The 26,997-nt window shown below is 31.9% G+C and overlaps 1 protein-coding gene across 7 annotated transcripts in view; it reads right to left on the reverse strand.

Moving 5' to 3' along the window:
- trp (transient receptor potential) overlaps window positions 1-25,315 on the reverse strand; it is a 56,895-nt gene extending 31,580 nt beyond the window's left edge. Inside the window, exons 1-4 of one of the 7 annotated variants that reach the window (XM_075291878.1) lie at window positions 25,137-25,315; window positions 20,108-20,376; window positions 9,595-9,835; window positions 9,317-9,459 (exon numbers count right to left, since the gene is read on the reverse strand). In XM_075291878.1, coding sequence (XP_075147993.1) covers window positions 9,317-9,459; window positions 9,595-9,835; window positions 20,108-20,235 — 512 coding nt within the window. In that variant the 5' untranslated portion in view covers window positions 20,236-20,376; window positions 25,137-25,315. Of the gene's footprint in view, window positions 1-9,316; window positions 9,460-9,594; window positions 9,836-20,107; window positions 20,428-25,090 lie in introns of those variants that run through there. The other 6 variants (XM_075291877.1, XM_075291872.1, XM_075291875.1 and 3 more) reach the window with 6 other exon arrangements.
- Window positions 25,316-26,997: the final 1,682 nt, after the last annotated feature.

Below are 26,997 nucleotides of genomic sequence, written 5' to 3' on the forward strand. Positions count from 1 at the left end.
TTTTATGGTCCTAAAATACCTCTAGATTTCCAATTTGAGGCAAGTTGGATAAAAACTACGGTTTCTATAAGCCCAAGAATAAAATCTGGAGATCGGTCTATATGGGGGCTATATAAAAACATGGTCCGATACTCAACATTTTTAGCACACCTCTTTATTGTTCTAAAATACCTCTAGATTTCCAATTTCAGGCAAATTGGATAAAAACTACGGATTCTATAAGTCCAAGACCCCATATCGGTAGATCGGTCTATATGGGGGATATACCAAAACCTGGACCGGTACTCACCATTTTTGGCACACCTCTTTGTGGTCATAAAATACCTCTAGATTTCCAATTTCAGGCAAATTGGATAAAAACTAAAGATCGGTCTATATGGGGGCTATACCAAAACATGGACCGATACTCACCATTTTTGGCACACCTCTTTGTGGTCATAAAATACCTCTAGATTTCCAATTTCAGGCAAATTGGATAGAAACTAAGGTTTTTATAAGCCCAAGACCCCAAATCGGGAGGTCGGTTTATATGGGGACTATATCAAAACTTGGACCGATATAGCCCATCTTCGAACTTGACCTGCCTGCAGACAAAAGACGAGTTTTTGCGAAATTTCAGCACGATTACTTTATTATTGAAGACTGTAGCGTGATTACAACAGACAGACGGACATGGCTATATCGTCTTAGAATTTCTCCCTGATCAAGAATATATATACTTTATTTAGTCGGAAATCGATATTTCGATGTGTTACAAACGGAATGACAAACTTATTATAACCCCGTCACCATTCTATGGTGGTCAGAGATGGTCTGTATCAAACTTTTTTAGGTTTGCGACTGTCGCAAAGTTGTAAACGTCGTAAACGTCACATACGTGTCGTAAATGTAGGAAAAGTAACAAAAGTCGCAAACTCAAAATACTTCAGTCGCGTCAGCTAGGCAGTAAATTCGATGATATCCAAGACGATGGTATGTGCGAAGAGAAGGTTTTAGTCCCCACATTTTCCCTATTGCCTTTTGCACGAGTACAGGGTAACCGTGGATTTTCTCGTCCTTTTTTAGCTTTAAGTTCAGTCTCCTGTCCAATATAACCCCAAGGTATTTTGCACACTCACCACGGGAATTTCGATACCACGTAAGAAAATAGGCTTGACGGTGGAAAAACTTTCACAAATTTCTGCAGAAACTCAAAGCGAATGCTGTCATGCTAAATTAAAAAATGTTCAGGATTTCTTCTATTCAAAATTAGGTTTTCTACAGTAGGTTTACGACTTTTGCGACATACGTATTATACCATCGCAAATGTATGTCGCAAAAGTCACAGTTTGTGACAGGCCAACCCTGATGGTGGTGGGTATAAAAATTATATTAAATTTAGGACACAAATTTTGGATTTTCTGTTAAAGTCGTATATTTTAAACTAATGTCAATTTTCCTTAAAGTAAAGAAACACATTTTTGATTTAATGAAATTGTCCTTAAATTAACTGAAATATTGAATCTTTAGATTTACGATAAAAGCGCTTATTTTGAGGATATTTCATGATTGGTTTAAAGTTATTTTTTTTTTTTTTGACTTAAGAAAACATCTTTTACTTTGAAGTATCCGTTATAATTTGGATTTTAAACCGGCATTTGTTTGTACGTGAATAGTTTTATTAATATTCTGCAAAAAGAAAATTAAAGTTCGAGAAATGAGATCTGCATCCTAATTTTAATTTTATAGATCCAAGATCTAAAGACAGATAGGTCGTAAAAAATGTCTTTAGTTTAAAGAATCTGCGTCTTTGGCTCGGAATCAATACCAAAATCCTTAAAGAGAGGAGCCACCGTGGTGCAATGGTTATCATGCCCGCCGTGCATACACAAAGTCGTGGGTTCGATTCCTACTTCGACCGAACACCAAAAAGTTTTTCAGCGGTGGATTATCTCACCTCAGTAATGCTGGCTACATTTCTGAGGGTTTGAAAGCTTCTCTAAGTGGTTTCACTGCAATGTGGAACGCCGTTCGGACTCGGCTATAAAAAGGTGGTCCCTTGTCATTGAGCTTAACATGGAATCGGGCAGCACTCAGTGATAAGAGAGAAGTTCAGCAATGTGGTATCACAATGGACTGAATAGTCTAAGTGAGCCTGATACATCGGGCTGCCACCTAACCTAACCTAACCTAAGGTCACATTCAGATCGAAATTATGCTTTGTTTCAAGTAAAATTTACTGTATAAAAATAAGTCAGATTTTCCTTCCAGACGCAATAACTGCAGAACGCACGAATCCACGATTTTGCATTCGTTGGAAAGGTCTCGAGGTTTATAGCAAAGAAAATTCAAGAAAAAATACATACAGTGCACATTACAAAAATTTATAATTTGAATTCATCGCAGTTGCTTTTGTTATAAAATAATTTTATTTTTTCATATGAAAAATGTTCGGAGAACGTAGAGGGTAATCACGAGGTGAAAATAGGGTATCTCATTTTTTGATATCTGCTGGGAAAGGGGAATACCCACTTGTCCGACTTTTCCAAAATTGGGCCAAAGTTCTCCGATTTGGGTGAAATTTCCAAGGAAGGTTAGGCGTAATGTCTAGACAAAGACAGTACAGTACAGTACAGAACACGCCGTGAGGTTATGAATTTATTATGCGGTACCTGATTTTTTAACATTTGGACGGGAAGGGGGACCTCCCCCTTGCCCAACTTTTTGAAAATTGGAAAAAATTATCCGATTTGCTTGGAAATTTTCAGGGAAGGTTGAAGGGGGCGTCTAGGCAAAGAACAGCTACTTTATTTTTTGGGTGAAATTTCCAAGGAAGGTTAGGGGTGATGTCTAGACAAAGACAAGCTACTTTATTTTTCCATATTTGGTTGCGGAGGTGGACCACTACTTTATACGATTTTTGTTTAAAGTACACTGAAAAAAAAGCATGCCCGGTTCCAAAGATTTTGTCTTTACTTTAACAATTTTTGTATTGAATCCGAGCCAAAAAGCGGAAAATTGAAGTAAGGATACTTTTAAGATACAATTCTCTTTTAAATTTGGATTTTGTGTACTTGATTATAGGAAGCAATTTTTAATTTTTCGCTTTTTCCTCCGCAACCATAAAGTATATATATTTTGGGTCGTGGTGAAATTCTGAGTCGATCTAAGCATGTCCGTCCGTCCGTCCGTCCGTCTGTTGAAATCACGCTAACTTCCGAACGAAACAATGGCCCTTGTTTCCGAACGAAACTAGGGCCATATCGGTCCACTTTTACGTATAGCCCCCATACAAACGGACCCCCAAATTTGGTTTGCTATTGCTCTAAGAGAAGCAAATTTCATCCGATCCGGTTGAAATTTGGTACATCGTGTTAGTATATGGTCTCTAACAACCATGCAAAATTTCGGTCCACTTTTACGTATAGCCCCCATATAAACGGACCCCCAAATTTGGCTTGCGATTGCTCTAAAAGAAGCAAATTTCATCCGATCAGGCTGAAATTTGGTACATGTTGTTGGTATATGGTCTCTCATAACCATGCAAAAATTGGTCCACATCGGTCCATAATTATATATAGTCCCCATAAAAACCAATCCCCCGATTGGCTTGCGGAGCCTCTAAGAGAAGCAAATTTCATCCGATCCGGCTGAAATTTGGTACATGGTGTTGGAATATGTTCACTAATGACCATGCAAAAATTGGTCCACATCGACCCATAATTATATATAGCCCCCATATAAGCCGATCCCCAGATTTGACCTCCGGAGCCTCCTAGAGGAGCAAAATTCATCCGATCCGGTTGAAATTTGGTACGTGGTGCTAGTATATGGTCTCTAACAACCATGCAAGAATTGGTCCATATCGGTCCATAATTATATATAGCCCCCATATAAATCGATTCCCCGATTTGTCCTCCGGAGCCTCTTGGAGGAGCAAAATTCATCCGATCCGGTTGAAATTTGGAACATGGTGTTAGAATGTGGTTTCTAACAAACACGCAAGAATTGGTCCATAGCGGTCCATAATTATATATAGTCTCCATATAAATCGATCCCCAGATTTGTCCTCCGGAGCCTCTTGGAGGAGCAAAATTCATCCGATCCGGTTGCAATTTTTAACATGGTGTTAGAATGTGGTCTCTAACAAACACGCAAGAATTGGTCCATAGGGGTCCATAATTATATATAGCCCCCATATAAACCGTTCCCCAGATTTGATCTCCGGACCCTCTTGAAGGAGCAAAAGTCATCCTATCCGGTTGAAATTTGCAACGTGGTGTTAGTATAAGGCCGCTAATATCCATGCCAAAATTGGTCCATATTGGTCTATAGTTATATATAGCCGATCCCCAATCACACAAAAATTGGTCCATATCGGTTCATAATCATGGTTGCCACTCGAGCCAAAAATAATCTACCAAAATTTGATTTTTATAGAAAATATTGTCAAAATGTTATTTCTATAGAAAATTTTGTCAAAATTTTATTTCTATAGAAAATTTTGTCAACATTTTAGTTCTATAGAAAAGTTTGTCAAAATTTTATTTCTATAGAAATTTTTTCCAAATTTTATTTCTATATAAAATTTTGTCAAAATTTTACTTCTCAAGAAAATGTCGTCAAAATTTTATTTCTATAGAAACTTTAAACTTAATTATATACGTATTTAATCGGCCTTTTTTAGTTTAATATATACCACGTATGGACTATGTGGTGTTAGGGTGTTAGGAAGTTTTAAGATACACGCAAAAAAATAATTCTTTCCTCCCAAACGAAATTTTAGACAAACAAAGTTCGTTTCTCATTTGCTTTTCATTGAAAGGAAGTACATTTGGAAGAAAAGTATATACTTTTTGTGATAAACGTTTATTCTTTTCCAGGATGTAAAAACAATTTCATAAAGACTAACTCAAAAAAATTTTTTTCTGGCTAATTGCATTTTCCCTCACATCTTTCTCACTTCCACGAAGTTTTTTAGTTCTTAGCACCTTTTTCTGTAATACCAACAATGTAGAAGAAATTGTACGAGTTTATAAATTTTTAAAATTTTTTTACGGAGAATCGAACCGCGGACCATGCACTTTGTAAGCCAACACACTAACCACTGAGCTATGTACCTGTTATGGTCATCAATAGATAAATATCCATATAAGTTATATTTATATAGCATAGCTTGCGGCGCCCACGAACCGAATAAACAAAGTTTATTTGACAGAAACAAACATTTAGTTTGGCACCGTGGAGCAGTGGTTGCTACGTCCGACTTGCATGCCAAGGGTCGTGGGTTCGATCCCCGCTTCGACCAAAGTTTTTTTTTTGTTTTTTATTTTTTCATATATTCCAGATATGTTCGGAAGATTCCGAAAAAATGTTCAACATTACATTGTAGTATATTAAATTTTGAACTGTAAACTCTGTCTTATTAAAGACCTAAAGTCGGAAAAGAACAGTGTTTGACATAAACGAAATGGACTGTGTTGTTGTTTCAAAAATAACTTTTTTTATTGAAAAAATAAAAATTTTGTAACAAACGAATTTTTTTGGTGATAAAAGTTTAAAATTTTCGAAGCAATTCAAAAAACTCTAACAAAAGAAAAACGTTTTCGGTACACGTTTTCCAAACGTTTTTTTTTCTTTGCGTGTACCTTGCCATCGGCTTCAGTAGAAGTTTCTACGCAATCCATGGTGGAGGGTACATAAGCTTCGGCCGTATATACTTGTTTCTTCATATGCTATCAAAGTCCTTTAAAAACAAGTTAATGACAACTTTATTTTCCAAATTCATACACGACTTCCAGTAGGATTATGCTATGTTTCGAGTAAAAAACGTCTTTAAAAGAAAGTGTTGAAAAACATGTCCTATTTTTGAACGATTTTATGCTTTCTAGTCAAGATGCAAAAAGACCACAAATTTAAAGACAATTTCATTAAGTTTAAAGAATTTTTCTGAATTATTTAAGTCAAGCTGACCTCAGCCCAAAAAATTTTTCTTTCATGTTATGATACCCATTATTCGGCCAAATCACTTAATTATATTGACAACACGACTTCATTGAAAATTTTGTCGACTTTTGGAAAAGAACAAAACTTTGTATTAGAAAAATCGTCTTCTACGCTAAGCAAAATTGGCATTCGTATTTTAAGGACATGAAACATGACAATGTTTTTTTCAGTGTAGAGTAAAAAAACAAAAATTCTCAGATTTACTTGAGACGAACAGAGAAGACGCTGTGGGGTTATGGATTTATTATGGGGTACCTGATTTTTTTTTAATATTTGGACGGGAAAGGGGACCTCCCATTGTCCGACTTTTTGAAAATTGGAACAAAATTATCCAATTTACTTGAAATTTTCAGGGAAGGTTGAAGAGGGCGTCTAGGCAAAGAACAGCTACTTTATTTTTTGATATTTGGTCGAGGAGGGGCCTCCTCTTTACCCGACTTTTTTTTAAAGTACAGTGAAAGAAGTAAAATTTGGTGTTTTACTGATATTTTACAGGGAATTTTTGGGGAAGATTATGAAAGTTATATGTACATACCGTGAAACAATTAAACTTTTCCAATTTACTTGTAATTTACAGGGGATGTGGGGTAGGTTATATTATTATTATGGCTATTTGATTTTGTGATATTCGGAAGGCAAAAGGGGCCTCCTCTTGCCCTGCTGTTTAAAAATTTGGCTAATAATTTGCTTGAGATTTTCTGGGACGTCCACACAATATACGCTATATCATTTTTGATATTGGGTTGGATGTCTGGTTGGAGATGGGGAATAGTGAAGTTGGGTAGTTTGTGAAATGAATATAGTGTACGTGAATTTACGATATGTGGTCGGGTGGAGCGAAGGAGGGGGATTGCTACTTGTGCCAAGTTTCAGATCGATAGATTGTTTCGTTCGGAAGTTAGCGTGATTTCAACAGACGGACGGACGGACGGACATGTTTCACCACGACCCAGAATATATACTTTATGGGGTCTTAGAGCAATATTTCGATGTGTTACAAACGGAATGACAAAGTTAATATACCCCCATCCTATGGTGGAGGGTATAACGAGTATATACGGCCGTAAGTTCGGCCAGGCCGAATCTTATGTACCCTCCACCATGGATTGCGTAGAAACTTCTACGAAAAACTGTCATCCACCATCGAACTACTTGGGTTGCGGTAACACTTCTTAACGCCGTCTTCTAAATTGTAAATTAGTCCATACGTGGAATATATTAGACAAAAAAGTTATATAAAGGTATATTATTAAAAAAAAAAACAGCCGATTAAATAGGTTTGTAATTCAGTTTGACAAAATTTTCTATAGAATTTTATAAAACTTTGACAAAATTTTCTATAGAAACAAAATATAATATATATCACACAATTTTTGTGTGATTGGGGATTGGCTATGTACAACTATAGACCGATATGGACCAATTTTGGTATGGTTGTTAGCGGCCATATACTAACACCACGCACCAAATTTAAACCGGATCGGATGAAATTTGCTTCTCTAAGAGGCTCCGCAAGCCAAATTTGGAGATCGGTTTATATGGGGGCAATACGTAAAAGTGCTTCAATAAGGCCCATTGGCAATACAATCTGGCCTACATCAATAACAACTACTTATGCCAAGTTTCAAGTCGATAACTAGTTTCGTTCGGAAGTTAGCGTGATTTCAACAGACGGACGGACGGACATGTTTAGATCGACTCAGAATTTCACCACGACCTAGTCTATATATACTTTATGGGGTTTTAGAACAATATTTCGATGTGTTACAAACGGAATGACAAACTTAATATACCCCCATCCTATGGTGGAGGGTATAGTAATGGGAAAAAATACTGTAAGGCTACTTTCGTGGAGCGTGCATAAAAAAATGAAGGGTGCGAAAATTTAAATAAATACACGCAAAGAAAAAAACGTTTGGAAAACGTGTACCGAAAACGTTTTTCTTTTGTTAGAGTTTTTTGAATTGCTTCGAAAATGTTAAACTTTTATCACCAAAAAAATTCGTTTATTACAAAATTTTTATTTTTTCAATAAAAAAAGTTATTTTTGAAACAACAGCACAGTCCATTTCGTTTATATCAAACATTGTTCTTTTCTGACTTTAGGTCTTTAACAAGACACATTTTACAGTTCAAAATTTAATATACTACAATGTAATGTGGAACATTTTTTCGGAATCTTCAGGAATCAGGAATATATGTAAAAAAAAAAAAAACAAAAAAAAAACTTTGGTCGAAGCAGGGATCGAACCCACGACCCTTGGCATGCAAGTCGGACGTAGCAACCACTGCTCCACGGTGCCAAACTAAATGTTTGTTTCTGTTAAATAAACTTTGTTTATTCGGTTCGTGGGCGCCGCAAGCTATGCTATATAAATATAACTTATATGGATATTTATCTATTGATGACCATAACAGGTACATAGCTCAGTGGTTAGTGTGTTGGCTTACAATGTGCATGGTCCGCGGTTCGATTCTCCGTCCAGGCGTAAGGTAAAAAAATTTTAAAAATTTATAAAATCGTATAATTTCTTCTACATTGTTGGTATTAAGAACTAAAAAACCTCGTGGATGTGAGAAAGATGTGAGGGAAAATGCAATTAGCAAGAAAACAATGTATTTTTTTTTAGTTTGTCTTTATGAAATTGTTTTTACATCCTGGAAAAGAATAAACGTTTATCACAAAAAGTATATACTTTTCTTCCAAATACACTTCCTTACAGCGAAAAGCAAATGAGAAACGAACTTTGTTTGTCTAAAATTTCGTTTGGGAGGAAAGAATTATTTTTTTGCGTGTAGTACTCCACTTTTGAGATTTCTCGACTTAGCGCCGTCCTGAGACCAAAATAGGCCAATATATCGCAGAGGCACTTTCGTGGAGTATGTGATGACTTTGTGATGACTTTGTCTGCCGTTCGTTTGATGTTATTTGGGATATTTCTTGCTCTTGAAAAAAAAAAACAGAAAAAAGCATAAAATTTAAAAATATAGCTCATTAATTTGTTGCATTACATAACACCCATCCTGTATGTGCATTGTGTGTGGGTATAAAAATCATTATCCTCCTTAGGTGAAACTGAAAGTTGTATCCTATTTCACACATATTCGATTTATAATTCATCTCAAAAATACCTTCTGTTAAAATTACCTTTGAATGTAGCGAAATATCCATGATTACACACACACACACAAGCATACACGTACATGTGTATTCGACATTACTAAAAATATCCCCCTCGAAACGTGTCATTTATACAAATGAAAAGCTAAAGACTAGGACTAGGACTAAAAACGTAAGTATCAGTGACCAAGTATGGCCCAATGCACTTACTTGACATCATGGGGCATTGGTAATGTGGCACCACGATCCAGCAAAATTTTCAAAATTTCATAATTATTTCGATGGGCTGCCAATATAAGGGGGGTGATATCCGCTGTGAATGTTGATTTGGCACGGTCTACAGCTTCCCAACTCTACAAAAAAACAAAGCAGAAAAATACAAAGATATGTGAATGGAACCATTCATTCATTCATTCATTTATGTACAACGCCATTCATCAGGCATTTGATGGTTGATGGTGCATCCATACATGCATCACAATACTCACATATGGTGTACCCTCCTTGTGATTTTGTTCCTCCCATTGTAGTAGTTCCTCAACTGCCTCCACATATTCTTCCGAAATGGCATGCAAAAGAGCATCGCCCACCTGAATGCCTTCCTCCAATAGCACTAGAATTAAATCGTAATTTTCATTTTCAATGGCCGATATAAGTGCCGAACGATTCATGGGATCGACACAATTTATGTTGAATTTATCTGGTTGATCTTTGTTCTCACTGATTATTCTGCAATACAATAGAAGGTTAATGAAAGTTAGTTTTAGGTATGTTAAAGATTTTATATTAGCATATGAAGCGTATGAAAAAATAAAAAATGTATAGGATTAATCAAAGAAAATCAAAACTATGGGGAAATTGCTAAATCTAGAAGTAGAACTGTAATAACATTTTAAGAAAATGTTCTATACAAATAAAATGTTGACAAAATTTTCTATAGAAATAAAATTTTGAGAAAAATTTCAATAGAAACAAAATTTTCTATAGAAATAAAATTTTGACAAACTTTTCTAGAAATAAAATTTTGACAAAATTTTCTATAGAAATAATATTTTGACAGAATTTTCTATAGAAATAAAACTTTGAAAACAAATTCTAAAGAACTAAAATTTTGACAAAATTTTCTATAGAAATAAAATGTTGAAAAATTTTATATAGAAATAAAATTTTGACAAAATTTTCTATAGAAATAAAATTTTGAGAAATTGTCTATAGAGATACAATTTTGAGAAATTTGTCTATAGAAATCGAATTTTGACAAAATTTTCTATAGAAAAAAATCTTGACAAAATTTTTCATAGAAATAAAATTTTGATAGAATTTTCTATAGAAATAAAATTTTGACAACAAATTCTAAAGAACTAAAATTTTGACAAAATTTTCTATAGAAATAATATTTGAAAAAATTTTCTATAGAAATAATATTTTGAAAAAATTTTCTATAGAAATAAAATGTTGACAAATTTACTATAGAAATAAAATTTTGACAAAATTTTCTATAGAAATAAAATTTTGAGAAATTGTCTATAGAGATACAATTTCGATAAATTTATCTATAGAAATCAAATTTTGACAAAATTTTCTATAGAAATAAACATTTGACAACATTTTTATACCCTTCACCACTACTGTGGTAAAGGGTATAATAAGTTTGTGCATTTGTATGTAACGCCAAGAAGGAAAAGTCTGAGACCCATCGTTTAGTATACCGATCGTCTTAGAATTAAATTCTGAGTCGATTTAGCGATGTCCGTCTGTCTGTCCGTCCGTCTGTCTGTCTGTCTGCCTCTTCATGTATTTTTGTGCGCAAAGTACAGGTCGCAGTTTAAGTCCGATCGTCCTCAAATTTGGCATAAGGTCGTTTTCTGGAACAAAGACAATCGCTATTGATTTTGGAAAAAATCGGTTCAGATTTAGATATAGCAGCTATATATATTTATCCCCGATCTGGTCATAATTGGCGTGTTTATCAACCGATGTTCTTCAAAATCAGTACATCCGAATATTTTATGAGTCTCGAAAAACTTGCAAAATATCAGTTAAATCGGTCCAGATTTAGATATAGCTCACATATATATCTTTTGTCCGATTTATACTCATATGACAACAGAGGCCAATTTTTAACTCCGATTTAGTTGAAATTTTGCACAGGGAGTAGAATTAGCATTCTGGCTATGCGTGCCAAATTTTATTGAAATCGGTTCAGATTTAGATATAGCTTCCATATATAGCTTTCGCCCGATTTACACTCATGTGACCCCAGAGGCCAATTTTTTGCTCCGATTTAGTTGAAATTTTGCACAGGGAGTAGAATTAGCATTGTAGCTATGCGTGCCAAATTTGGTTGAAATCGATTCAGATTTAGATATATCTCCCATATATATGTTTTCTGATTTCGACAAAAATAGTCAAAATACCAATATTTTCCTTGTAAAATCGCCACTGCTTAGTCGAAAAGTTGTAAAAATGTCTCTAATTTTCCTAAACTGCTAATACATATATATATATATATATATATATATATATATATATATATATATATATATATATATATATATATATATATATATATATATATATATATATATATATATATATATATATATATATATATATATATATATATATATATATATATATATAGATATATATATATATATATATCGAGCGATAAATTATAAATTAACTTTTGCGAAGTTTCCTTAAAATTGCTTCAGATTTAAATGTTTCCCATATTTTTTTCTAACATTGCGTTCAACCCTAGTGCATTTGCCGACTTAAATTTTGGGTCTATCAAATTCTATCCAGATCGAGTGATATTTAAATTTATGTATTAGGGACAAACTTTTATATATATCCCCCAATACATTTGACGGATGTGATATGGTGTCGAAAATTTATATCTACAAAGTGGTGCAGGGTATAATATAGTCGGCCCCGCCCGACTTTTGACTTTCCTTACTTGTTTAGAATAAAAAAATGTTGACAAATTTTCTAAGGAAATAAAATTTTGACAAAATTTTCTATAGAAGCATAATTTCATAAAATGTTCTATAGAAGCATAATTTCATAAAATGTTCTATAGAAACATAATTTCATAAAATGTTCTATAGAAATAAAATTTTTGACAAAATTTTCTATAGAATAATTATTTTTTTTTTGTTTTGTTATTGTTGGTTTGTACTTCAATCATAAAATTTTGACAAAATATTTACAGAAATAAAATTTGCAAATTTTTCTATAGAAATAAAATTTTGACAAAATTTTCTATAGTAATAAAATTTTATCAATATTTTCTATAGAAATAAAATTTTGACAGAATTTTCTAAAGAAATAAAATTTTGACAAAATTTTCTATAGAAACAAAATTTTGACAAAATTTTCTATAGAAATAAAATTAAAAAAAAATCTATAGAAATAAAATTGTGACAAAATTTGGAAGAAATTGTGTCAAAATTTTCTATAGAAATAAAATTAAAAACAAAAAATTTCTATAGAAATAAAATTGTGACAAAATTGTCTATAGAAATAAAATTTTGACAACAAATTCTAAAGAACTAAAATTTTGACAAAATTTTCTATAGAAATAATATTTGAAAAAATTTTCTATAGAAATAATATTTTGAAAAAATTTTCTATAGAAATAAAATGTTGACAAATTTACTATAGAAATAAAATTTTGACAAAATTTTCTATAGAAATAAAATTTTGAGAAATTGTCTATAGAGATACAATTTCGATAAATTTGTCTATAGAAATCAAATTTTGACAAAATTTTCTATAGAAATAAACATTTGACAACATTTTTATACCCTTCACCACTACTGTGGTAAAGGGTATAATAAGTTTGTGCATTTGTATGCAACGCCAAGAAGGAAAAGTCTGAGACCCATCGTTTAGTATACCGATCGTCTTAGAATTAAATTCTGAGTCGATTTAGCGATGTCCGTCTGTCTGTCCGTCCGTCTGTCTGTCTGTCTGCCTCTTCATGTATTTTTGTGCGCAAAGTACAGGTCGCAGTTTAAGTCCGATCGTCCTCAAATTTGGCATAAGGTCGTTTTCTGGAACAAAGACAATCGCTATTGATTTTGGAAAAAATCGGTTCAGATTTAGATATAGCAGCTATATATATTTATCCCCGATCTGGTCATAATTGGCGTGTTTATCAACCGATGTTCTTCAAAATCAGTACATCCGAATATTTTATGAGTCTCGAAAAACTTGCAAAATATCAGTTAAATCGGTCCAGATTTAGATATAGCTCACATATATATCTTTTGTCCGATTTATACTCATATGACAACAGAGGCCAATTTTTAACTCCGATTTAGTTGAAATTTTGCACAGGGAGTAGAATTAGCATTCTGGCTATGCGTGCCAAATTTGGTTGAAATCGATTCAGATTTAGATATATCTCCCATATATATGTTTTCTGATTTCGACAAAAATAGTCAAAATACCAATATTTTCCTTGTAAAATCGCCACTGCTTAGTCGAAAAGTTGTAAAAATGTCTCTAATTTTCCTAAACTGCTAATACATATATATATATATATATATATATATATATATATATATATATATATATATATATATATATATATATATATATATATATATATATATATATATATATATATATATATATATATATATATATATATATCGAGCGATAAATTATAAATTAACTTTTGCGAAGTTTCCTTAAAATTGCTTCAGATTTAAATGTTTCCCATATTTTTTTCTAACATTGCGTTCAACCCTAGTGCATTTGCCGACTTAAATTTTGGGTCTATCAAATTCTATCCAGATCGAGTGATATTTAAATTTATGTATTAGGGACAAACTTTTATATATATCCCCCAATACATTTGACGGATGTGATATGGTATCGAAAATTTATATCTACAAAGTGGTGCAGGGTATAATATAGTCGGCCCCGCCCGACTTTTGACTTTCCTTACTTGTTTAGAATAAAAAAATGTTGACAAATTTTCTAAGGAAATAAAATTTTGACAAAATTTTCTATAGAAGCATAATTTCATAAAATGTTCTATAGAAGCATAATTTCATAAAATGTTCTATAGAAACATAATTTCATAAAATGTTCTATAGAAATAAAATTTTGACAAAATTTTCTATAGAATTATTATTTTTTTTTTTGTTTTGTTATTGTTGGTTTGTACTTCAATCATAAAATTTTGACAAAATATTTACAGAAATAAAATTTGCAAATTTTTCTATAGAAATAAAATTTTGACAAAATTTTCTATAGTAATAAAATTTTATCAATATTTTCTATAGAAATAAAATTTTGACAGAATTTTCTAAAGAAATAAAATTTTGACAAAATTTTCTATAGAAACAAAATTTTGACAAAATTTTCTATAGAAATAAAATTAAAAAAAAATCTATAGAAATAAAATTGTGACAAAATTTGGAAGAAATTGTGTCAAAATTTTCTATAGAAATAAAATTAAAAACAAAAAATTTCTATAGAAATAAAATTGTGACAAAATTGTCTATAGAAATAAAATTTTGACAACAAATTCTAAAGAACTACAATTTTGACAAAATTTTCTATAGAAATACAATTTTGGAAAAATTTTCTATAGAAATAAAATGTTGACAAATTTTCTATAGAAATAAAATTGTGACAAAATTTTCTATAGGAATAAAATTGTGACAAAATTGTCTATAGAAGTAAAAATTTAACAGAATTTTCTATAGAAATAAAATTTTGACAAAATTTTCTTTAGAAATTTAATTTTGACAAAATTTTCTATAAAAATAAAATTTAATAAAATATTTTATAGAAATAAAATTTTGACAAAATTTTTACAGAAATAAAATTTGCAAAGTTTTTAATGGAAATAAAATTTTGAGAAAATTATCTATAGAAATAAAAAAAATTCTATAGAAATTTGAAAAAAAAATTCTACACAAAAAAATTTTCTAAAGAAATAAAATTTTGACACAATTTTCTATAAACTTCATCTTAGAAATTTTCCCTTATTCGTGCCATCTTAAATCATTAAAACACCAAAAAATTTGACACATTTATAATTCAAGGGATATTTTACACCCAAAAAATATTCGAAGAAAAATAGTTTATTCATATTAACCACAAAAAAACCAAAACTTCAAAATAAGATTTTTTAAAGTGGGATTTTTTAAATTTTCTTCGTTGGTAGATTTTTTTTGGCAAGAGTGGGAACCTTGACAACAAGCCGAATACTGGCTTATGTGTATGCCAACCGACATGGGACAGGGACCAGAATGGTCGTTTTAATCTAACCTAACTTAAATTGTTAATTTTCGTTTGAGCAATTGCTGGGTAAGGTATAGTGACAGCCCGTTATGTTAGATACACTTAGGCTATGGTCACACTAGGCAAATATTTGACCAAAATGACTGTCAAACATTTTTCCAGAACCGTTTTCCAAATACCTGGATACCGGTTTTGGAAAATACCCGTACCATGATACTACATATCCAATATGAGCTCAAAATGTTTGCTGGTTTGGCTGTGGCGACGGATTCTTTTTCGAATTCTGTCAAATATTTTCCCAGTGTGACCATAGCCTTAGTCTCATGAGTCGAATGTGGTACCACAGGTGGTGAATTTCTCTCTTATAAATGAGAGCTGCCGATTCTATGTTAACCTCATTGACAAGGAACCTCCTTCTTATAGCCGAGTCCGAACCCATGCGACCATGTTTTTTACCGGTTTAAAGCAAGTGTTTGTTTGTTCAACGAATTTGCTTTTTACGTCGCACCTTTTATCTCTCTCTAATGCCAATCACAAAAGGCTCAATCGTGAAATGCTTTCTCGAAAATAAAAATATGAACTAAAAATGAAGAAAAAATCTTAAGCGCCAGTTCATTCCCATTTTAACAACGCTGTAGTTCATTCTTACTATTTTTGAGAAGTGTACGAAAAACTTCTTCTGTTTTAGTTAGAATTGAACTAATTTATATGCAATTGAAATTTTACTGTCATTTAGTTCATAAAATTTTTGAGATATACTTTGAATAAAGAACAAATCGTTGGACTGGGGAAAATTTCTTACAAAATTTTAAAAATAAACTAAAACAAAATAAAATTTTTGTAATAAATATTAGTTCTTTTAAGCATCAGTTTTACAACAGACTTTTTTCTGTGTGACGTGGTGATAGTAGCTAAGACACAGAGATAAATGAACTTAGAGAACGCAAAACCCCTAGAGGCCTGTGTAGGAGGAATGGGTAGGGAATGTACATAAAACAAGAAAAATAAAAAAACTAAGGAACTTATGAAAGACAGTCTACTGAAAAAAAGCATGTCCGGTATTGATTGCGAACCAAAGAAGCGGAGAATTGAAGTAATGATACTTCTAAGACATAATTGTCTTTTAAATCTAAGTTTTGCGTACTTGATTCTATATAGCAAATTAATTTATTCGTTTTTTTCTTCATGCGCAATTAAAGTCCTTTAAAAACATGTTACCGACAACTTAAATTTTCAAATTCAGACTCGACTTCAAGTAGAAATTATACAATGTTTCAAGTAATTTTTTTTTTAAATAAAGTGTTGAAAAACAACTCCTATGCAGCAAAAAAAAAGAGCTTCCAAAAAAGTGGTTAGCATCCCCAATTTGTAGTAGTGCCAACTTGAATCATCTCCAATGAATTTTACATGGGCTTGACATAAGATGGAAGTACTTTATTATGGAACCTTTGAATTGTTTTAAAAGCTGTGCCTTGAAAGTTCATTAGGATGAACAAATTAAAAAAAAACTATAAAACAAAATTTGTTTTTCCAATTTCACTTTTTATTTTTATCAGTATTTTTTGTTACACTTGTATTTTCTTATTATCTAATTTTTACAAATTGAAAAACTTTTGCGCAACCTTAATATTGGAAAGTCAAATTTTTCAAATTGTGAAAAAGACAGCACATTGATTCTGAAAAACTGTGACCGGGTACCCAGTAGCGGATGATGGTATCTGGTATAGGCGAAAAGTTGATTTGGGACCTGGCACAGCTTCGAAACAGGGAGATGAAAAATATTGGGAATCAAATTAACAGAGGGTATTATGGAAAAAAGGTTTTATAACGCACCACAATACATACACAATACACTATACATAAATTTAAACATCACTCGATCTGGACAGAATTTGATAGACCCAAAATTTAAGTCGGCTAATGCACTAGGGTGGAACGCAAGATTAGTAAAACAAGTAAGGAAAGTCTGAAGTCGGGCGGGGCCGACTATATTATACCCTGCACCACTTTGTAGATCTAAATTTTCGATACCATATCACATCCGTCAAATGTGTTGGGGGCTATATATAAAGGTTTGTCCCAAATACATACATTTAAATATCACTCGATCTGGACGGAATTTGATAGACTTCTACAAAATCTATAGACTCAAAATTTAAGTCGGCTAATGGACTAGGGTGGAACACAATGTTAGTAAAAAAAATATGGGAAACATTGAAATCTGAAGCAATTTTAAGGAAACTTCTCAAAAGTTTACTTATGATTTATCGCTCGATATATATGTATTAGAAGTTTAGGAAAATTATAGCAATTTTTACAACTTTTCGACTAAACAGTGGCGATTTTACAAGGAAAATGTTGGTATTTTGTCGAAATCAGAAAATCATATATATGGGAGCTATATCTAAATCTGAACCGATTTCAACCAAATTTGGCACGCATAGCTACAATGCTAATTCTACTCCCTGTGCAAAATTTCAACTAAATCGGAGTAAAAGATTGGCTTCTGTGGTCATTTGAGTGTAAATCGGGCGAAAGCTATATATGGGAGCTATATCTAAATATGAACCGATTTCAACCAAATTTGGCACACATAGCTACAATGCTAATTCTACTCCCTGTGCAAAATTTCAACTAAATCGAAGCAAAAAATTGGCCTCTGTGGGCAAATGAGTGTAAATCGGGCGAAAGCTATATATGGGAGCTATATCTAAATCTGAACCGATTTCCACCAAATTTGGCACACATAGCTACAATGCTAATTCTACTTCCTGTGCAAAATTTCAACTAAATCGGAGCAAAAAATTGGCCTCTGTGGTCATTTGAGTGTAAATCGGGAGAAAGCTATATATGGGAGCTATATCTAAATATTAACCGATTTCAACCAAATTTGGCACACATAGCTACAATGCTAATTCTACTCCCTGTGCAAAATTTCAACTAAATCGAAGCAAAAAATTGGCCTCTGTGGTCATATGAGTGTAAATCGGGCGAAAGCTATATATGGAAGCTATATCTAAATCTGAACCGATTTGGATGATATTTTTCAAGTTTTTCGAGACTCATAAAATATTCGGATGTACGGAATTTGAGGAAGATCGGTTGATATACATGCCAATTATGACCAGATCGGTGAAAAATATATATGGCAGCTATATCTAACTCTGAACCGATTTTTTCCAAAATCAATAGGGATCGTCTTTGAGCCGAAACAGGACCCTATACAAAATTTTAGGACAATCGGACTAAAACTGCGAGCTGTACTTTGCACACAAAAATACATCAACAGACAGACAGACAGACGGACAGACAGACAGACAGACAGACAGACAGACGGACATCGCTAAATCGACTCAGAATTTAATTCTAAGACGATCGGTATAATAAACGATGGGTTTCGGACTTTTCCTTCTTGGCGCTACATACAAATGCACAAACTTATTATACCCTGTACCACAGTAGTGGTGAAGGGTATAAAAATATGGGAAACATTTAAATCTGAAGCAATTTTAAGGAAACTTCACAAAAGTTAATTTATGATTTATCGCTCGATATATATGTATTAGAAGTTTAGGAAAATTAGAGTCATTTTTACAACTTTTCGACTAAGCAGTGGCGATTTTACAAGGAAAATATTGGTATTTTGTCCATTTTTGTCGAAATCAGAAAACATATATATATGGGAGCTATATCTAAATCTGAACCGATATCAACCAAATTTGGCACGCATAGCTACAATGCTAATTCTACTCCCTGTGCAAAATTTCAATTAAATCGGAGTAAAAGATTGGCCTCTGTGGTCATATGAGTGTAAATCGGGCGAAAGCTATATATGGGAGCTATATCTAAATCTGAACCGATTTCAACCAAATTTGGCACGCATAGCTACAATGCTAATTCTACTCCCTGTGCAAAATATCAGCTAAATCGGTTCAGATTTAGATATAGCTCCCATATATATCCATATATATTCGGATGTACTGATTTTGAAGAACATCGGTTGATAAACACGCCAATTATGACCAGATCGGGGATAAATATATATATAGCTGCTATATCTAAATCTGATCCGATTTTTTCCAAAATCAATAGCGATTGTCTTTGTTCCAAAAAACGACCTTATGCCAAATTTGAGGACGATCGGACTTAAACTGCGACCTTTACTTTGCGCACAAAAATACATGAACAGACAAACAGATGGACAGACAGACATACAGACAGAGGGACATCGCTAAATCGACTCAGAATTTAATTCTAAGACGATCGGTATACTAAACGATGGGTCTCAGATTTTTCCTTCTTGGCGTTACATACAAATGCACAAACTTATTATACCCTGTACCACAGTAGTGGTGAAGGGTATAAAAATATGAAGTAAAATCAAATTATCTAGTTTCTGAGATACGATGAAATATATTTTCAACAGTTTGGTGTACGGACAATTGTTTGAGATAGTGTATATTTGTTGTATCGGCGTTTGTAGTGCAATTTAGTTAAAAATTTTCTAAAATTGTGCCTTAACTTTACTGTCTTTTTGTTGTTTGTGCCAAGTTTCAAGCCGATGGCCAAGTTTAGTTCATAAAAGGAATTTTTATTATTGGGATGGGGGAAAATGTTAAAAATAAACCCAAAACAAAATATTTTTTTTTAAATAAATATAAGTTAATTTTAGCATTAGTTTAACAAGGGACTTGTTTTTTATTTGTATATTATAGTTTTATTTTAACTTACGCTTTAACACCTTGAAGATCACCACGTTCTGCTGCCAATATGAAGGACTTCTCGATTTCGGTAAGTATATACTCTTCAGCGAACTGAATGTCATATTGTGGATCTCCTTTTTCAGCATCATCAGCCATTATGGATTTATATTTGTTTTACAGTTTATATTTTTTTTGATAATATTTTGTTTTTCCTTTTTTTTTGTTTTATTTTTTTAATATGTATTTCTTTATTTCTATTTCTTCCTTTTTTTGTTTTATTTCTTTATATTGGGGTTTCTATTATGACACTCTATTTATTTGAGTGATTGATAAATTATCTACAGCAATATATATATTTTTATATTAATTGCATATTTATGGCAATTTATATTAGCTAGTAAAAGGTGATTTTTAGCTATTATCTTTTTGGCAACACTATTTTAAAACAGGGACGTACGTTTCGTATTTAGTTTCACTTTCAAATATCTTCAGTTTGGTCTATAATTTAACTATGAATCTTAGTCTTACAAACAAACCACGCTTATACCCTCGACCATAAGACCATAGGGGGTATACTTTGTCATTCCGTTGGCAACACATGGAAATATTGCTCTCAGATTCCATGTAGTATATACTGGGTCGTGATGAAATTTTGATTTGATCTAGCGATGTCCGTCCATAGAAATCACACTACTTTAGGTTAAAGTGGCAACCCGATTTCTTTAAGGCTCACTTTGACTTCACAGCCCATTGTGATACCACATTGGTTTAAAAAATGCTTATTACATATAAGCACTTCTAGTTTTTTACCGTTTAACCCATCCGATTATTTACTTCTGGTAAACAAAATTGATTGTTTCAAAAATACGAGGGCAGTTCGGAAACTTTCTGTTATGAACACATGTTAAATTTTGTTTCGATCTGGCAACTTCTTCATATAGAAACAGGTGTTCAAAAAAGACGCATCCGCAATTTTTTTACAATGGACAAATTTGAAATGCGTGCTGTCATTAAATATTTACATAAAAAAGGTTTATCGGGACAAGAAATTCATAATGATATGGTGAATGTGTTAGGTGACAGTGTTCCTTCATATGCAATAGTAACAAATAGGGTTGCTGAATTTAAACGGTCGTACAAGCATTTAAACGGTCGTACAAGCATTGAAGATGAACCACGTAGTGGACGTCCAAAAACAGCAACAATAACAGAAATTGTAGCCAAAGTGCATGATATGGTATTAAATGATCGACGAATAAAAGTGTGTGAAATTGCTAATATCATGGGCATCTCAAATGATCGAGTCCATTTAATTTTGCATGGGGAACTACAGATGAAAAAGCTTTCTGCAAGATGGATGCCGCATTTGTTAACAGTCGATCAAAAATGCATAAAAATGAACATTTCTCAAGCTTGTTTGGATCGTTATAAGCGAAATAAAATGGATTTTAAATTTAATTTAAAGCTATATGTCCCTCAAATTCGCTTACGCAGGACAAGCATTGCCGTATCTATACATTTTTAACCAGGGGGGCTATAGCTCCCCTATCTATACGACAGTAACAATATATAATGGAAAATCATATATAGGATTTCACAGTCTAGGGGGGGCTAATTTTTTTCTGGAGGGGCTAAGCCCTCCCCCCAGAGGCCTTACTACGCTTATGTACGCAAGAGGTGTTTAATTCCTTTTTCACCGCTCATCAAGTAGTAATTATATTTTAGGCCAATTCGCTGTTGCAGATACAGGAGTGATATTTGCTTGGTGTCGTTGCACCCCTTACAGTTCTCCATGAATTCGGTTTTGTTCCCCACTGTATATGGGGACATATTTAAATCTGAACCGATTTCAATGAAATTTACCACACATGAAAATACTATAAATTGTATTCGTTCAGCAAAATTTGGAGCGAATTCGGATAAATTTGTGATTTTTTGTGCCATAAAAGTGCATATGGGGCGAAAGATATATATGGAAGGTATATCTAAATCTGAACCGATCTTCCAAAATCTATAGGGTTCTGACGCAACATACATATATGTGCTAAATTTGAACTCGATTGGACTAAACCTGAGACGTAGATTTTAAGTACAGAAATGTGTTCACAGACAGACGGGCATGACTAGATCGATTCATGACGCACGGGCTAAAAATAATCTACCAAAATTTGGAGAAAATTTTACCAAAAAACTACCAAACAAAAAAATTTATTGGGTAAAATTTTATTTCTATAGAAAAGTTTGCCAAAAATGTATTTCTATAGAAAATTTTGCCAAAATTTTATTTCTATAGACAATTTTGTATTTTTTTTTTCTATAGAAATTTTGTCAAAATTTTATTTCTATAGAAAATTTTTTCCAACTTTTATATCTATAGAAAATTTTGTCAAAATTTTATTTTTATAGAAAATTTTATAAAAATGTTATTTCTATAGAAAATTTTGTCAAAATTTCAGTCCTATAGAGAATTTTGTCATAATTTTATTTCTATCGAAAATTTTTTCAAAATTTTATTTCTATAGAAAATGTTGTTCAATTAATTTCTATAGAAAATTTTGTCAAAATTGTATAGAAATACAATTTTGACAAAATTTTATTTCTATAGAACATTTCGTCAACATTTTATTTCTATAGAAAATTTTGTCAAAATTTTATTTCTATAGAATTTTTTCAAAATTTTATTTCTATAGAAAATATTGTCAAGATTTTATTTCTATGGAAAATTTTGTCAAAATTTTATTTCTATAGAAAACTGTGTCAAAATTTTGTTTCTATAGAAAATTGTGCAAAATTTTATTTCTATAGAAAATTTTGTTAAAATTTTATTTCTATAGAAAATTTTATAAAAAAAATTATTTTTATAGAAGATTTTGTCAAAATTTTAGTCCTATAGAGAATTTTGTCATAATTTTATTTCTATATAAAATTTTGTCAAAATTTTGTTTCTATAGAACATTTTGGTAAAATTTTAAATATATAGAAAATTTTTTCAAAATTGTATTTCTACAGAACATTTTGTCAAAATTTTATTGTCACAGAAATTTTTGTTAAAATTTTATTTCTATAGAAAATTTTGTTAAAATTTTATTTCTATAGAAAATTTTGTTAAAATTTTATTTCTATAGAAAATTTTGTTAAAATTTTATTTCAATAGGAAATTTTGTCAAAATTTTATTCCGATAGATAACTTGGTCCACATTTTATTTCTATAGAAAATGTGTCAAAATTTTATTTCTATATAAAATTTTGTCAAAATGGTATTTCTATAGAACATATTGTCAAAATTTTATTTTTATAGAACATTTTGTAAAAATTTTATTTCTACAGAGAATTTTGTTAACATTTTATTTCTATAAAAATTTTGTCAAAATTTTAGTTTGATAGATAATTTGGTCCACATTTTATGTCTATAGAAAATGTTATCAATTTGTATAAAAAATTCTACCAAAACTTTATTTTTATAGAAAATTTTGTTAACATTTTATTTTTTAGCAAATGTTGTCAACATATTGTTTCTATAGAAAATTTTGCCAAATAGAAAAGTTTTCAAAATTTTATTTCTATAGAAATTTTGTAAAAAATTAATTTCTATAGAAAATTTTGTTCAATTTTATTTCTCATTAAAATCAATTCATACGATCACGATATTAGAATTCAGCTCGAATCGAATCATACGATCACGATATTAGAATTCAGGTCAACGTAACATTCGGTCGTATGCCCTTAGGTTAAGTTATGCTAGGTTAGCTTAGTTGGCAGCCCGATGTATCAGGTTCACTTAGACTATTCAATGCATTGTGATACCACAGTGGTGAACTTCTCTCTTATCACTGAGTGCTGCCCGATTCCATGTTAAGCTCAGTGATAAGGAACCTCCGAACGGCGTTCCACATTGCAGTGAAACCACTTAGAGAAGCTTTGAAACCCTCAGAAATGTCACCAGCATTACTGAGGTGGGATAATAAACAGCTGAAAAACTTTTTGGTGTTCGGTCGAAGCAGGAATCGAACCCACGACCTTGTGTATGCTGGACGGGCATGCTAACCATTGCACCACGGTGGCTCCCAAAGTTAAGTTATGCTAGATTGTGGTATTAGCTCGTTATTTCAGACTCAGACCTAGACAATTCAGGTTAACAAAGGTGGTGAACTTCGCTCTTATGAGCGGTTGTTGTCCGATTCTATGCTTAGCTCAATTTTGAGGGTCATACGTTTTTTAAGCCAAGTCGGCCGGGGTGTGTGAACCCACTTACTGGGCAAATATAAACCACCACAGAAAAATGTTTTCCTATGAGCCCGAAACTGGGATTGAGTCCATGAGTTATATCAAGCACTGGGTTTCCGGTAAATATTTCACCATATTTGTTCCACTATCCCATAAATAATAGGGGAATAATGGCTTCTGTTTAAAGTCACATTGCAGGAAAACAAGTCTTGCCTAATAAAAATATGCAATTAATATTGAAAATCCAAAACAAAAAAATAGAAATGAAAATATTTGAAAATATAAATTTGGATATAGTTTTTTTGTTACTGCAATTTAAGGATATTCGTCCTTATTTCGGATATTATTTTCATTAACTTGCTACAAATGTCCTTTATCTTTAATATTTAAAATTTTTATCATCACTGCAGGTGTTTCCTTAGATAATCAAGTTTCCCAAATTAGCCAGTGTTAGTATTAGATCCTTCATAAATCACACATTTTATTACACGCCAAAAGTTCTTTCATTATCTTGCACCAAATGTCCTATATCCTTATTAAAATTTCAATATTTAAAACTTGATGGGTTTCTTTGGATAATCAGAATTCTCCAAATTAACCTATATTAGGGTTAGATCCTGGATCATACACCAAACTTTTTAGTCCTTGATCACTTGCACCAAAAGCCCTTTGTCCTTATTCTTAAGTTTCAGAATTGAAAAAAAAAACAAAAATCCAATTTTATTCACTTCACTTGTTGGGTTTCATTACACAATCACATTTCTTAGATTAGCCATGGAAAATTTACATTTTTGTTCAGTTGTTATCCGTTGTAATCCCAATAATATTATCACCTTGATGTCAGGGATCCTAGATAGATCCTAATAAGGCTGATTACAAACTAAATTTATTAGTCCTTGATTTCATGGTGTAGATTAGAATCCTTTTTTATTAGATATTTATTTGATGTATTATGTTCACGACTCGCATAAAAATTTCGGCGACTGTTACTCTTGAAGAGTTCGCAAAGAACTGTTTGAATTATGTTGAACCGTTGTGGTATATGGCGTTAATTACATTAGCCATTCGCAAACAAGTCGGTCATTGGAAATTTGTCAGAAGGTGTAGAAAAAATGCGATAAATTGAGACAGTCAGTCTTGGTATGTTCTGTAGAAGCAAAAGTTAATGGACAAATATGAAAATAAGTCAAAGTTTAATGTCGGTCACCATGGAGGTTTTCAGTGTTCAATAGTCTTTGGCTTAGTTTTTACCTTCCATCGGCCGGCCATTTAGATAATCTCGTTCATTTTTTGATGTGTGTCCTCAATTTAAAAGAGAAAGAGCGAAATCTTAAACAGCTTTGAATAGTGCAACACGTGCATTTCCACTTTTCTCAATATTGTGTTAGCCATGTGAACGGTCATTGGTCTCATCACAAGAATTTCGTAACAGTCACGATTGTGATTGAAGGTGTGTTGGAAACCTTAGAACTATCCAATTGGGTAATTCATCACGTTTGAGGAAATGCCTTAGTCAACATGAATTCGTGCTAATATTCTACAATAATAGAAAGTGCAAGTGTTTTCTGTATAAATATACAAATTACATGCTAAAATCCCTTTAGCTGCTAGATCACATTGCACAAACATGGTCTATTACTTAACAAAATATTTAAGCATACAAATAATTGCATTTTTTGAGTCGATTATTGGAATTCTATAATATTGAGTAAACTTTTGCAGAGAGTAATTTTGGAAATCCTTCTTTGGCATAAAATCACCAAGGACTACACTGCTCCACTACTGAGCAGCAGTATACAGTTAACCCTAGTTCAGGCACCAAATTTTTCTACATTACCTGTCACTATTTACATATGAAAATATTTTGATTCCTTTGTTATTTTTATCTTTGTAACCGCTGTTTTTTTGATATGCCTTTAGATATTCGCTCAACCCAAATGCTACAGTTGTCATTTAAGATAAATATTTTGAGTTTTAATTTACACTTCTTTTATTTGTATTATTATACCCTGCACCACACTGTGGAACAGAGTATTATAAGTTAGTACATATGTTTGCAACACCCAGAAAGAGACGAGATAGACTTATGGTGTCTTTGGCAATATTACTCAGGGCCGGCCCCTGTGCACGGCTGCTACTCGAGCCAAAAATAATCTACTAAATTTTTAAGAAAATTGTACCATAAACTACCAAATAGAAAAAATTTATTACGCAGAGAAGGAATATGATCACCTCAAACATGTTTCAAGAGCAAAATGTTATTTTTGTATGGTGACCACGTAACATGTTTGTCACTAAAATGTTATTTTCTCATCAAATATAACCTGCTTGCCGAAATCAGATACATGATTTCCGAGAAAATAACATGGTTGCGAAATCCATGTTACGTGGTCACCACCCAAAAATAACATTTTGCTCTCAAAACAAGTTTTGAGGTGATCATATTCCTTTTCTGGGTGCAGTAGTTGTTCAATATTTTGTGGTTGTTAGTTTTGTCAAATTTTTATTTCTATAGAAAATGTTGTCAAAATTTTATTTTTGTGAAAGTTTTGTTAACATTTTATTTTTATAGCAAATTTACCAATATTGTATTTAAAAAAAAAAATAATTTCTATAGAAAATTTTGTCAATATTTATTTTCTTTAGAAAACTTTCTATAGAAATAAAAATTTGACAAAATTTTCTATAGAAATA

The sequence above is a fragment of the Haematobia irritans genome, chromosome 1, assembly GCF_050003625.1.
Source record: "Haematobia irritans isolate KBUSLIRL chromosome 1, ASM5000362v1, whole genome shotgun sequence".
NCBI lineage: Eukaryota > Metazoa > Arthropoda > Insecta > Diptera > Muscidae > Haematobia > Haematobia irritans.